This window comes from Etheostoma spectabile, unplaced genomic scaffold, assembly GCF_008692095.1.
Source record: "Etheostoma spectabile isolate EspeVRDwgs_2016 unplaced genomic scaffold, UIUC_Espe_1.0 scaffold00569885, whole genome shotgun sequence".
NCBI lineage: Eukaryota > Metazoa > Chordata > Actinopteri > Perciformes > Percidae > Etheostoma > Etheostoma spectabile.
In genome coordinates this window covers 1-14469 of record NW_022605400.1, presented here as the reverse complement: position 1 = coordinate 14469, position 14469 = coordinate 1, and the positions used below count along the sequence as shown (strand labels likewise).

General features: G+C 45.7%; 2 protein-coding genes across 2 annotated transcripts; both read right to left on the bottom strand.

Moving 5' to 3' along the window:
• Positions 1-290: 290 nt before the first annotated feature.
• LOC116685493 (proline-rich proteoglycan 2-like) lies at positions 291-11667 on the bottom strand (the record flags this gene model as incomplete). Its single annotated transcript, XM_032510524.1, has 12 exons — positions 11559-11667; positions 11077-11220; positions 7745-7822; positions 7360-7437; positions 6975-7052; positions 6590-6667; positions 6237-6365; positions 5841-5982; positions 1890-2027; positions 1099-1236; positions 698-835; positions 291-432 (listed from the first exon to the last, which is right to left on the bottom strand). Coding segments are annotated over exons 2-12 (1142 nt in total), but the record flags the coding sequence as incomplete, so codon positions are not given.
• On the bottom strand, positions 11101-13740 carry LOC116685492 (uncharacterized; the record flags this gene model as incomplete). The annotated part of the gene is given in 4 exon segments (XM_032510523.1): positions 11101-11220; positions 11572-11675; positions 11985-12089; positions 13594-13740. Coding segments are annotated over 4 exon segments (476 nt in total), but the record flags the coding sequence as incomplete, so codon positions are not given.
• Between the last annotated feature and the right edge of the window lie 729 nt (positions 13741-14469).

Here is a 14469-nt window from a genome sequence, read left to right as displayed (position 1 = left end):
GCAAGACAATGCCAAGCCACATTCTGTACACGTAACAACAGCGTGGCTTCATGGGAAAAGACTGCGGGTGGTAGAATGACTGCTTGCTAGCAACTTGGTAATCAGAACTTGGTAGATTGGTAATCAGAACTTGGTAGAACTTGGTAATCAGAACTTGGTAGAACTTGGTAATCAGAAATCTGGAATAAATTATCTTCATGACTTAAAGGTAGTTGCTGAGTCTTTGCATAGTAAGACATCTTTTGCTTTTGACCATACACAGTTTAGAAAATAAAATTGGGGGGACTTACCACCAACTTTTACAGGAGGCACTTTGGGAGGATAATTGAATTGTCCACCAGTTGGGGTTTCCAGGTTTGGCAGGTCCTGGACCACCACCATGAGGATGCTGTCCAGGCCAGACAGCGACACCTGGGTTACTGTTTTGTTGACCTGAAACCAAAGACAAGATAACATTGGTGCAGGAGGTTTTCGACTGTAAAGTAAAAATTCTAGCTTTGAATGTTATCATGCTAAGCTTTATAAGTCAGCGTAGACAAGTAAAGAAGTGGAACTGAGTAGCAGTAGAGCTTGGTAATCAGAAATGTAGAATTAAATTATTTTAATGACTTAAAGGTAGTTGCTGAGTCTTTGCATAGTAAGACATCTTTTACTTTGACTATACACAGTTTAGAAAATAAAATTGGGGTGGACTTACCACCAACCTTTACAGGAGGCACTTTGGGAGGATAATTGAATTGTCCACCAGTTTGGGGGTTTCCAGGTTTGAAAGGTCCCTGACCACCACCATGAGGGGGCTGTCCAGGCCAGCCACCTGGGTTATTGTTTTGTTGACCTGAAACCGAAGACAAGATAACATTTTTGCAGTAGGGGTTGAGTGTAAGTAAAATGTAAGCTTCTGAACTAATCATGCTAAGCTTTATAAGTCAGTGTAGACAAGTAAAGAAGTGGAACTGAGGAGCATTAGAAACTGCTAATCAGACAATCTGGAATAAAATTATCTTCATGACTTAAAGGTAGTTGCTCGTTTCCTTTCATAATATGACATCTTTTACTTTGACTATACACAGTTTAGAAAATAAAATTGGGGTGACTTACCACCAACCTTTACAGGAGGCACTTTGGGAGGATAATTGAATTGTCCACCAGTTTGGGGGTTTCCAGGTTTGGCAGGTCCCGGACCATCACCATGAGGGGGCTGTCCAGGCCAGCCACCTGGGTTATTGTTTTGTTGACCTGAAACAGAAGACAAGATAACATTGGTGCAGTGGGGTTGAGTGTAAAGTAAAAATTCAAGCTTTGAACTATCATGCTAAGCTTTATAAGTCAGTGTAGACAAGTAAAGAAGTGGAACTGAGTAGCAGTAGAGCTTGCTAATCAGAAATCGGAATAAAATATACTAATGACTTAAAGGTAGTTGCTGAGTCTTTGCATAGTAAGACATCTTTTACTTGACTATACACAGTTAGAAAATAAATTGCGGTGGACTTACCACCAACCTTTACAGGAGGCACTTTGGGAGGATAATTGAATTGTCCGCCAGTTTGGGGGTTTCCAGGTTTGGCAGGTCCCGGACCATCACCATGAGGGGGCTGTCCAGCCAGCCACCTGGGTATTGTTTTGTTGACCTGAAACAGAAGACAAGATAACATTGGTGCAGTGGGGTTGAGTGTAAAGTAAAATTCAAGCTTCTGAACTACTATGCTAAGCTTTATAAGTCAGCGTAGACAAGTAAAGAAGTAGAACAGAGTAGCAGTAGAGCTTGCTAATCAGAAATCTGGAATAAAATTATCTTAATGACTTAAAGGTAGTTGCTGAGTCTTTGCATAGTAAGACATCTTTTACTTTGACTATACACAGTTTTGAAAATAAAATTGGGGTGGACTTACCACCAACTTTTACAGGAGGCCCTTTGGGAGGATAATTGAATTGTCCACCAGCTTGGGGGTTTCCAGGTTTGGCAGGTCCAGAACCACCGACTTGAGGATGCTGTCCAGGCCAGCCACCTGGGTTATTGTTTTGTTGACCTGAAACCGAAGACAAGACAACATTGGTGCAGTAGGGGTTGAGTCCACCACCAAATAGTGTCCTCCGTTCCAAATGCTTACTGGGTGGTGTCAAAAGGAAAGTGATGTAACACAGTAGTAACATGCCACTGCCCTAACTTATCTTGCTGAGCTTAAGGTGTTAGTGTGGACAAGTAAAGAAGTGGAAACTGAGTAGTAGTAGAGATTGGTAATCAGAAATCTGGAATAAATTATCTTCATGACTTAAAGGTAGTTGCTGAGTCTTTGCATAGTAAGACATCTTTTGATTTGACTATACACAGTTTAGAAATAAAATTGTGGTGGACTTACCACCAACTTTTACAGGAGGCATTTTGACAGGATTGTTGGGGCCACCAGAGTTGGGTTTCCAGGAGTGCAGGTTCAGGATCACCACCTTGAGGAAAATTTTCAAGCCAGCCAGTGACACCTGTGTTACCACTTTCTTGATCTGAAACCAAAGACAAGATAACATTTGTGCAGTAGGGGTTGAGTCCATCCATCTTCTCCGCTTATCCGTTATCGGGTTGGGGGTAGCAGCTCCAATAAGGGACCCCAACTCCCCTTTTCCGAACCACATTAACCAGCTCTGACTGGAGATTCCGAGGGTTCCCAGGCCAGGTTGGAGATATTATCTCTCCACCTCGTCCTGGGTCTTCCCGAGGCCACTTCCCAGTGACGTCCCTGGACCACCTCCCTAGGGAGGCGCCAAGGAGGCATCCTTACCAGATGCCTGAACAACCTCAACTGGCTCCTTTTGACGTGAAAGAGCAGCGGCTCTACTCCGAGCTCCTCTCGGATGATGAGCTTATCACCCAATCTCTACCCGAGCCACCCTCCTTATGAAAACCCATTTCGGCCGCTAGTACCCTGGATCTGGTTCTTTCGGTCATGACCCCAGCCTTCATGACCATAGGTGAGGGTAGGAACAAAACGGATTGGTAGATCGAGAGCTTTGCCTTCTGGCTCAGCTCTCTTTTCGTCACAACGGTGCGATAAACGGAATGTAATACCGCACCAGCTGCTCCGATTCTCCGACCAATCTCACGCTCCATGGTCCCCTCACTCGCGAACAAGACCCCAAGGTACTTAAACTCCTTCACTTGGGGTAAGGACTCACTCCCTACCCGAAGAAAGCACCCATCGGTTCCTGCTGAGAACCATGGCCTCAGATTTAGAGGTGCTGATCCTCATCCCAGCCGCTTCACACTCGGCTGCAACCGATCCAGTGAGTGCTGAAGGCCACAGACCGATGACGCCATCAGGACCACATCATCCGCAAAAAGCAGCGATGAGATCTTGAGCCCACCGAACTGCAACCCCCTCCCCGCCCCGACTACGCCTCGATATCCTGTCCATAAATATTATAAACAGGATTGGGACAAAGCGCAGCCCTGGCGGAGGCCAACCCTCACCTGGAACGAGTCCGACTTGCTGCCGAGAACCCGGACACAGCTCTCGCTTTGGTCATACAGAGATTGGATGGCCCTGAGAAGGAACCCCCTCACCCATACTCCCGCAGCACCTCCCACAGTATCTCCGGGGGACCGGTCATACGCCTTCTCCAGATCCACAAAACACATGTAGACTGGTTGGGCATACTCCCAGGCCCTCCAAGATCCTTGAGAGTAAAGATCTGATCCATTGTTCCACGGCCAGGACGGAATTCGCATGTTCCTCTTCAATCCGAGGTTCGACTATCGGCCAAACCCTCCTTTCCAGCACCTTGGAGTAGACTTTACCAGGGAGGCTGAGAAGTGTGATACCCCTGTAATGGCACACACCCTCTGGTCCACCTATTTGGAGAGGGGAACCACCACCCTGGTCAGCCACTCCTTAGGCACTGTCCCCAGACTTCCACGCAATGTTTAAGAGGCGTGTCAACCAAGACAGCCCCTCCACACCCAGAGCTTTCAGCATTTCTGGACTGATCTCATCAATCCCCGGAGTTGTTTGACTACCTCAGCAACCTCCACCGGGAAATTGACGACAACCCCCCATCATCCTCCAGCTCTGCCTCTACCACAGAGGACGTGTCAGCTGGATTTAGGAGTTCCTCAAAGTGCTCCTTCCAACGCTCTATTACCTCTTCAATTGAGGTCAAAAGCTTCCATCCTTGCGGTACACAACTTGGTGTTTCCCCCCTTCGATCCATCAGGCGGAACTGGTTGGTGGATATTACCCCGTGGGCTCAGAACACTTAGAAAAACCATTGTCAGTTAACACCGGTCATCATCCATCTTCAAATGCAAGTTAAAACTCTACCATACAAAGCCATCTATCAACAACACCCAGAAACACCGCCGGCTTCTCTTAGCCCGAGCACATATGAGAGGGACTGGTGCAAAGTGGAAAAGTGGGCTGTGGTCTGGCGAGTCCACGCATGAAATCGCTTTTGGAATCATGGACATCATGTCCTCCGGGCCATGGGGAAAAGGAAAATCTAGATTGTTACCAGCACTGAGTTAAAAAGCAACCATCCGTGACAGTATGGGGGTATGTTAGTGCCCGTGGCATGGGTACCTGGCACGGCTGGAAAGGCACCATTAATACCAAAAGGTACATGCAGGTTCTGGAGCAACATATGCTGCCATCCAACCAACGTCTTTTTCAGGGACGTCCCTGCTCATTTCAGCAAGACAATGCCAAGCCACATTCTGTACATGTAACAACAGCGTGGCTTCATGGGAAAAGACTGCGAGTAGCAGAATGACCTGCTTGCAGTCCAGACCTGTCTCCCATTGAAAATCTTTGGTGCATTATATGAAGCACAAAATATGACAACGGAGACCCCGAACTGTTGAGCAACTAAAGTCGTACATCAAGAATGGGAAAATATTTCACCTACAAACTTGCTGAGCTCAAGGTGTTTGTGTGGACAAGTAAAGAAGTGGAACTGAGTAGCAAATACAAATGTGCAATACGATTGTCTCAATGTTTTGAAGGCAAATGATTAGTCTTTGGATAGTGAGACAACTTCCCTCTGGGCTGTACACAGGACTGCAAAGCTCATAAAGATTGTTTGGAGACTTACCATCACCAGGTCCAGGAGGCGGATCGGCAGTCCAGGACCATCCACTTGAGGATATTGGTCAAGCCATCCAGTGGCACCTGGGTTATGCTTTGTTGACCTGAACCGAAGACAAGATAACATTTTTGCAGGAGGGGTTGAGTGTAAAGTAAAAATTCAAGCTTCTCAAGTAATCCTGCTAAGCTCTATAAGTCAGTGTAGACAAGTAAAGAAGTGGAACTGAGTAGCAGTAGAGCTTGCTAAACAGACAATCTGGAATAAAATTATCTTAATGACTTAAAGGCAGTTGCTGAGTCTTTGCATAGTAAGACATCTTTTGCTTTGACTATACACAGTTAGAAAATAAAATTGTGGTGGACTTACCACCAACTTTTACAGGAGGCGTTTTGAGAGGATAATTGAATGGGCCACAGAGGTGGGGGTTCCAGGTTTGGCAGGTCCAGGACACCAACTTGAGGATATTGGTCCAAACCAGCCAGTGGCACCTGGGTTATTGCTTTGTTGACCTGAACCCAAAGACAAGATAACATTTTTGCAGTAGGGGGTTGAGTGTAAAGTAATAATTCAAGCTTCTGAACTACTCATGCTAAGCTTTATAAGTCAGTGTAGACAAGAAAGAAGCAGAACAGAGTAGCAGTAGAGATTGCTAATCAGACAATCTGGAATAAAATTCTCTTAAATGCAGTTGCTGAGTCTTTATATAGTAAGACATATTTGCTTTGACTATACACAGGAGAGTTTTGAAATAAAACTGTGAGACTTACCACCAACTTTTACAGGAGGTCTTTTGACAGGATAATTGACTTGGCCACCAGATGGGGGGGTTCCAGGTTTGGCAGGTCCAGGACCATCATCAAAAGGATAATTGCATCCCAAACCGTGGCACCTGGGTACTGCTTTGCTGAACTGAAACGAAGACAAGATAACATTTGTGCAGGAGAGGTTGAGTGTAAAGTAAAAATTCAAGCTTCTGAACTACTCATGCTGTGCTTTATAAGTCAGTGTAGACAAGAGTAGAACCAAGTAGCAGTAGAGCTTGCTAATCAGAAATCTGGAATAAAATTCTCTTAAATGCAGTTGCTGAGTCTTCATATAGTAAGAAATCTTTTGCTTTGACTATACACAGGAGAGTTTTGAAAATAAAACTGGGAGAGACTTACCACCACCAGGTCCAGGAGGATAATTGACTTGGCCACCAGAGGTGGGGGTTCCAGGTTTGGCAGGTCCAGGACCACCACCATGAGGATGCTGTCCAGGCCAGCCGTTGCCACCTGGGTTGCTGTGGTGACCTGAAAATAAAAGACGAGATAACATTTGTGCAGTAGGCATGAGTGTAAAGTAAAATCTCTAGATTCTGAACTACTCATTCCACTTTATTAGTCAGTGTAGACAAAAGTGGAACTGAGCAGTACCTGAGCTTGCCAATAAGAACTTTGCGGAATACAATGTCTCGCGTCTTGGAGGTGACGGGCTGTACACAGGACAGCAATGCCTTTAAAGATTGTAGACTTACCACCACGTGATGCATGATACTTTTTGCCATGACGAGAGCCTCTTTCCCCAGACTTGGAGGTGCCAGAAAAGTGAAAGCCTGGAGGAACAATGCCTGTGTTAGAGCTTTGTTGACCTCAAGCCAAAGAAAAGACAACATTTGTGCAGGAGGGGTTGAGTGTGGAGTAAAAATTCAAGCTTCTAAACTGACTAATCCAGCTTTCTAAGTCAGTGTAGACAAGAAGTGGAACTGAGCAGTAACTGAGCTTGCCAATAAGAACTTTGCGAGATACAATATTCTCAATGCCTCGAAGGCAAATGCTGAGTCTTTGGATAGTGAGACAACTTCACAACGTCCCTCTGGGCTGTACACAGGACAGCAATGCCTTTAAAGATTGTAGACTTACCACCACGTGATGCATGATACTTTTTGCCATGACGAGAGCCTCTTTCCCCAGACTTGGAGGAACCAGAAAAGTAAAAGCCTGGAGGAACAATGCCTGTGTTAGAGCTTTGTTGACCTCAAGCCAAAGAAAAGACAACATTTGTGCAGGAGGGGTCAAGTGTGGAGTACAATTTCAAGCTTCTGAACTATTTAATCAAGCTTTCTGAGTCAGGGTAGACAAGAAGTGGAACTGAGCAGTAACTGAGCTTGCCAATAAGAACTTTGCGAGATACAATATTCTGAATGCCTTGAATGCAAATGCTGAGTCTTTGGATAGTGAGACAACTTCACAACGTCCCTCTGGGCTGTACACAGGACAGCAATGCCTTTAAAGATTGTAGACTTACCACCACGTGATGCATGATACTTTTTGGCATGATGAGAGCCTCTTTTCCGAGACTTGGAGGAACCAGAAAAGTGAAAGCCTGGAGGAACAATGCCTGTGTTAGAGCTTTGTTGACCTCAAGCCAAAGAAAAGACAACATTTGTGCAGGAGGGGTCGAGTGTGGAGTAAAAATTCAAGCTTCTAAACTGACTAATCCAGCTTTCTAAGTCAGTGTAGACAAGAAGTGGAACTGAGCAGTAACTGAGCTTGCCAATAAGAACTTTGCAAAATACGATATTCTCAATGCCTCGAAGGCAAATGCTGAGTCTTTGGATAGTGAGACAACTTCACAACGTCCCTCTGGGCTGTACACAGGACAGCAATGCCTTTAAAGATTGTAGACTTACCACCACGTGATGCATGATACTTTTTGGCATGATGAGAGCCTCTTTTCCGAGACTTGGAGGAACCAGAAAAGTGAAAGCCTGGAGGAACAATGCCTGTGTTAGAGCTTTGTTGACCTCAAGCCAAAGAAAAGACAACATTTGTGCAGGAGGGGTCGAGTGTGGAGTAAAAATTCAAGCTTCTGAACTGATAAATCCAGCTTTCTGAGTCAGTGTAGACAAGAAGTGGAACTGAGCAGTAACTGAGCTTGCCAATAAGAACTTTGCGAGATACAATATTCTCAATGCCTTGAAGGCAAATGCTGAGTCTTTGGATAGTGAGACAACTTCACAACGTCCCTCTGGGCTGTACACAGGACAGCAATGCCTTTAAAGATTGTAGACTTTGTGCAGGAGGGGTCGAGGGTTAAGTAAAAATTCAAGCTTCTGAACTCACCCTTTTAAGCTTTAAAAGTCAGTGTAGACAAGTTAAGAGGTGGAACTGAATAGGTAATAAGGCCTGCCAATCCAACTTTGCGGAATACGAATGATGAAGTTAATTTGTTAACTTAGGTTCGGAAGCAGGGCCACGCCTAAACCACACCTTTAATCACTAGTCAAACCTACATATACCGTGCTCTGCAGCCAGGCTCGTGTCTCTGATTGCTTAACGCAAGAGGGTCAGAGTTCCACGCTCTCGGTCATGGATCCGGAGCTATAGCTAAGCTCACCAGATGTCGACAACGATTTGTACGATGAGCTCTTCGAAACAGAGCCTGTTTCAGTCACGCGCAGCAGTTGGACCCCCGTCGTGTGTCTCAACGGCGCCGATTGCGGTCGGCTTTGCCCGGATCTCCGCTCTTCTGCCGAACATTCCCCAACTGCCAGGGCTCTCAGGCTTCTTTCCCTCCGTCTGCAAGGTCGGGAAATCAAGGTTGCGGGGGTCGGTGTTTACCTCTACTTGTCATCAGCCTTCCTCCTGTGGAGGCGCCTGCTACTCTACATGGCACTGGTTGCCCTCTACCATGGCGCGGCCGTCTCTACTTCCACGGATGGCACCCGACACCAGAGGCCGGACCGTGGTCCTCCATCAACGGTAGATCAACAACACTGGAACTGCATTGTTCCGGCTCTACCTAGCCTCCGTTGCTACCCTGGAGGCAATAACCACCGAGCCTCCGGCACTTCAGGGTTCCCCGCCAGCGTCGATCTTGGCCAGCGCCATTACGCATGACGTCACAAGGCCTCGCCAGCCACAGCATGCATCACTAGCTCCCCTGGCGGGGGTCAGGTTGTATTTCCCGATGTGCCTGCTCCCTCTGTGTCTGTCATGTCTCAGGAGATCTCTGCCTTCTGTTCATCCCTGTGTTCGCAGGCTTCACCAAATCCGCGCAATTACATCCCTTCATCCCTTCCTCTACCCTTCCTTTAGCCATTCCCAGAAGGGGGTAGGCCTCTCCTCTCTATGCAGAGCTCCTATGGCGCTGTTTTGATGCTATGAAGTCGTCACCCACCTGTCTGTCATGTCTCAGGCGATCTCTGCCTTTTCCTCCTTGTGTTCACAGGCTTCCCCCACATACTGCTTGTCAATCATGAGCCTTCTTCTTCCCAACTTCATCCTTCCTCTACCTTTCTTTTAGCCTACACTCAGCTGCTCCGGTCACTCAGCCCGCTTTGTCATCCTCCATCGCTACCCCAGCGCAACGACCACCAGGCTTCAGCACTTCCGGGTTTCCCCTCCAGTGTCGGCCACGGCCGGTGGCGTCACGCCTGTTGTCACAGGGCCTTGACAGCCAGAGCACGCATCACCAGCTCCCACTGGTGGGGGTTAGGTTATATTTCCTCATGTGCCTACTCCCTCCATGTCTGTCATGTTATCCCCGTGTTCGCAGGCTTCACAAGACCCTAGGGACCTACCTAAAGTTGCGCTTGACGATCCTCAGCCTTCTTCTTTCCAACTGGTCTGTCCTTACCTCCATTCACCCCTCCCCCCCCCCCCTCCCCACCCCCTCGCTTCCCCAACACCCAAATATTTTTGCTCCTTGTGTTAGCAACTAACTTGTGTTAGCTTTGTCTGTGCATTGGCCTTCTCCGGTCTCCCCGGACTCTCTGTCCAAAGCCCTGTGCTAGATCTTACTTAATAATCCTGGACTTCCTTGTGTACTCCACCTCTTTGACGGTTTTCTTGTCACTCCTCCATCCTCACCTCCTCACTTAGGGTCTTATTAATGCTTTCCACAATCTTGCCATCCTTCTCTGCAATGAGCAAACCTCTGGCCAAGCACCTCCGTTGACTTCTCGGGCATTAACCCGATTCATTGTAATTCCAGAAGTCGCTGCCCTCGGAGAAAGTGCAGCACATCATTCGGCTCTTGTCAAACTTTTCTCTTGCCGTCAGATGAAACCAAGCGCCTGTTATTCGTGCTCCTTAGTCGTCTCAATTCTCCCATTTGCATAATTCTGTAAGCAAATTCTTTCTTGTCTAACCTTTTGTTTAAAGCTGCTGCCATCCCCTCTCTCCATGTTAGTGTTGTCTTGGACGGGGCGTGCATATGTGCTTGTGGCAGCTTTTCCTGGCTTCTTGAAACGGCATTTCCTTTTTCTATAATGACTTTGACATTCAGCTGTACACCGATGCAGCGCCCTCCGTGGGTTTGCTGGATACTACGGGGGGAGAGGGTTTGCTTCTGCTCTGCTCTCTGATTCTGTGATGGTCAGGGTCTCCTTCGTCAGCGCTCCATAAACTATACCCCGTTGTTGTGGCTGCCATTCTTTAAGGGGCACGAATGGTCAAAAAGTCCATACTCATTCAACAACACAGCAGTATTAGACATCTTAAATAAAGAAATTCAGACACTCACACTAACACACCAGCTGAGAATCCTTTCTTAGGCCTCACAAGACGCCATCATTAACAGTCTTGCCCCAGCTCTCTCTCAGCCTGCTTAAATGTCTGGAATTGCTTTAAGGCACATCAAGCCACATATCGGTGCCATTTCCCTCTCTGGACATGACGTCCAGAGAGGGAAATGGCACCGATATTGTCCATCCACAATTTCATCACCCATGCGCATTCCATTCAAAGCTTTTTCAGCTTTTGAGGTGCTCCGAATTTGCACCAACTTCATCTGTCTATAATCTTTCTCGTCACCCCAGTTCATCAGACATCACCATCCACACCACAAGTTTTCTCATATTCACACTTAGAAGAAGTAAAACGGATCAGTTGGAAGTTTCTTTCCCAATTTGAATCTGAATTCCTTGAAGACAAATGCTGAGTCTTTGGATAGTGAGACAACTTCACTCTGGGCTGTACACAGGACAGCAAAGCTTATAAAGATTGTTTGGAGACTTACCATCCTTTTTTACAGGAGGTCTGTTTACAGGATAATTGAATTGTCCACCAGCGGGGGGGTTTCCAGGTCTGGCAGGTCCCTGACCACCACCATGATGCTGATGTCCAGGCCAGCCAGTGGCACCTGGGTTACTGTTTTGTTGACCTGAAACCAAAGACAAGATAACATTGGTGCAGGAGGGGTCGAGTGTAAAGTAAAAAGCAAAAAGACATCTTTTGTTTGACTATACAAAGTTTAGAAAATAAAATTTTGGTAGACTTACCAAAGAGTGTAAAAATTCAAGCCTTTAAAGTAATCATGCTAAGCTTTATAAGTCAGTGTAGACAAGTAAAGAAGTGGAACTGAGGAGCATTAGAACTTGGTAATCAGAAATCTGGAATAAAATTATCTTCATGACTTAAAGGCAGTTGCTGAGTCTTTGCATAGTAAATCTTTTACTTTGACTATACAGTATTTTGAAAATAAAATTGGGGTAGACTTACCACCAACTTTTACAGGAGGCGTTTTGACAGAGGTGCGGACTCCAGGATAGCCAAATCGAGGACCATCATCAAAAAGATCAGGGTCAAGTGGGCCAGTGTCAACTGGGTTACCGCTTTCTGGACACGAAACCGAAGACAAGATAACATTGGTGCAGGAGGGGTCGGGTGTAAAGTAAAAATTCAAGCTTGTAAAGTAATCATGTTAAGCTTTATAAGTCAGTGTAGACAAGTAAAGAAGTTGAACTGAGTAGCAGTAGAGCTTGCTAATCAGAAATCTGGAATAAAATTATCTTCATGACTTAAATGCAGTTGCTGAGTCTTTGCATAGTAAGACATCTTTTGCTTTCACTATGCACAGTTTAGAAAATGAAATTGTGAGAGATTTACCACCATCTATTCCAGGAAGTGTTTTGACAGGATTATTACCTTGGCCACCAGAGGTGGGGGTTCCAAGATTTTCCAATCGAGGACCATCATCAAAAAGATCAGGGTCAAGCAAGGCAGCGACACCTGGGTTATTGTTTTGTTGACCTGAAACCGAAGACAAGATAATACTTGTTTAGGAGGGGTGGGTGTAAAGTAAAAGTTCAAGCTTGTAAACTACTCATGCTAAGCTCTATAAGTCAGTGTAGACAAGTAAAGAAGTGGAACTGAGTAGCAGTAGAGATTGGGAATCAGAACGTTGTGGAATACGATTGTCTCAATGCCTTGAAGGCAAATGCTGAGTCTTTAAATAATGAGCCAACTTCACTCTGGGCTGTACACAGGACTGCAAAGCAAACAGATTGTTTGTAGACCAACCATCACCTTTTACAGGAAGATTTGTTGTAGGATAATAGACTCTGCGATCGGTGTGGGGGTTTCCAGGTTTGAAAGGTCCCTGACCACCACCATGAGGATGCTGTCCAGGCCAGCCACCTGGGTGTTTGCTTTGTTGACCTGAAACCGAAGACAAGACAACATTTTTGCAGCGGGGGCCGAGTGTAAAGTAAAAATTCAAGCTTCTGAACTACTCATGTTAAGCTTTATAAGTCAGCGTAGACAAGAAGTGGAACTGAGTAGCACTAGAGCTTGCCAAATTTTTCTATCGGCAGTTTGTGCGAAAAGCTCCCCAAGTTTACATGTGATAGACTCCATAGTTACATGTCTGCGACCGGCATAAGCTTTCCTAAATTTTGATCGATAATGATGTCTGAAGATTGAAAATTGGAGGAGAAAGAGACCTTTGTTTGAAAAAATGTCAGAGAATCTTACCTTAGCCCCCCCCCCATGTGCTCATCTCTAGCTCTCACCATCCACCACATACACACACATTGGAAAATCTGAGCCGGTCTGAAAACGGGACGATACGTAAACTGGGATTCTGGAGAAACCGTGCTTGATATCTGAACGCCCATTCAGCCCAATAAACACCAAAGTCTTGTCTTCGGTTTAAACTTTTAATCAGGTTTCTACGTTAAAGTATGGCGATGCAGCACGGTCCCAAAGAGGGGGGGTTTGGAGTAATGTTGAGCAATTTCCTGAACATTTCCCATTAAAGTCTATGAGAAATCTTTCACCGTTTATTTCCGATTTCGTGAAAACCGCGCGGCAAATCTTGTTGAAAAGTCATAGCCCACCATTCCCGATCATTACACACGTTTTGATGCATTTTGTGTGCGCGTGTTGCCAACGCTCCGGGACTAGTAGCGGGACAAAAAACAGGCGGAATAATAAGTATGGGCAACAATAGCCATTGCGCCGATTGCTGCTGTTGCAGCACATCACACACTGAATAAAGATTGTTTGTAGACTTACCACCAACTGTTGCCGGAAGCTTTTTGAGAGGATAATTGCCTTGCCTCCATGCTTTGGGGGTGCAGGAGAGAAGGCCAGTCAAAGCCTGGAGAGACAACGCCGTGGGGAAAGGTCCAGCACCAGTCCCCCCGGTGGCAGAAGACACAAACAGTTTGTCAAGGAGGGGTGAATGTGAAGTTTAAATTCTGGACACAGGAGAGCTTTGTCAAATAAAGATTGTTGGGAGAGTTAACACCACCTGTTCCTGGGTACTTGAGAAAAGGTCCAGAACGGGATTCAGGATCCCGAACTCGTTGTAAAATAGATGCGTCATCGGACTGGTGACTTGGATCCAGAGTAGATTCCCCATCAGAGCTCCAGGTGAAATTGTAGGGATATTGGTATTCTAGACGCACACATTTAAGTTGTTAATGATCTAATGCATCTAATACATGCTTAAACTTTGAGTTCCCATGCTTGAAATACCTTGATCATTGTTTTGGAAATAGCAAATATACATTTGCACTTTGGCAACTTGATCACATCCAAGTTATGAAAGCTTAAAGCCTTCGTCAAGCAAGAGTTTCAGGGTTTATGGAGCCAGAGGTGTACTGGTAGATGATGGGGTTGTTGGTAAAGACGTTGTATACCAGTGTGTGTGTGTCTGTCTGTCTGTCTGTCTGTGTGTGTGTCTGTTTCTGTGTTTGTGTGTGTGTGTCTTTGAGTGTGTGTGTGTGTCTGTTGCTGTGTGTGTCTGTCTGTCTGTGTGTGTATATATCTATAATATAAACATTGAGTTTTGGCAACTTTAAAAGGATTAATAACACATTGCCATCCAAAAACATGAAAGGACATCGGTTTGAGTTTTTTAAAAGTGAAGATCTCTCACACTGTGATCTGTGTGTTTAAGAATATATATATATATATATATATATATATATATATATAATATATATATATATAATATATATATTAATGGGGGGTCTGTGTATGGTGTGTGTGTGGGAGTGGTGTGTAAATCTGTGAGTGTGTGTGGTGTGTGTGTGGTGTGTGTGTGTGTCTGTGTGTGTGTGGGGGGGGGGAAGGGGGGTCTGTATGTGTGTGTGTGTTGTGTGTGTGTGTGTGTGTGTGTGTG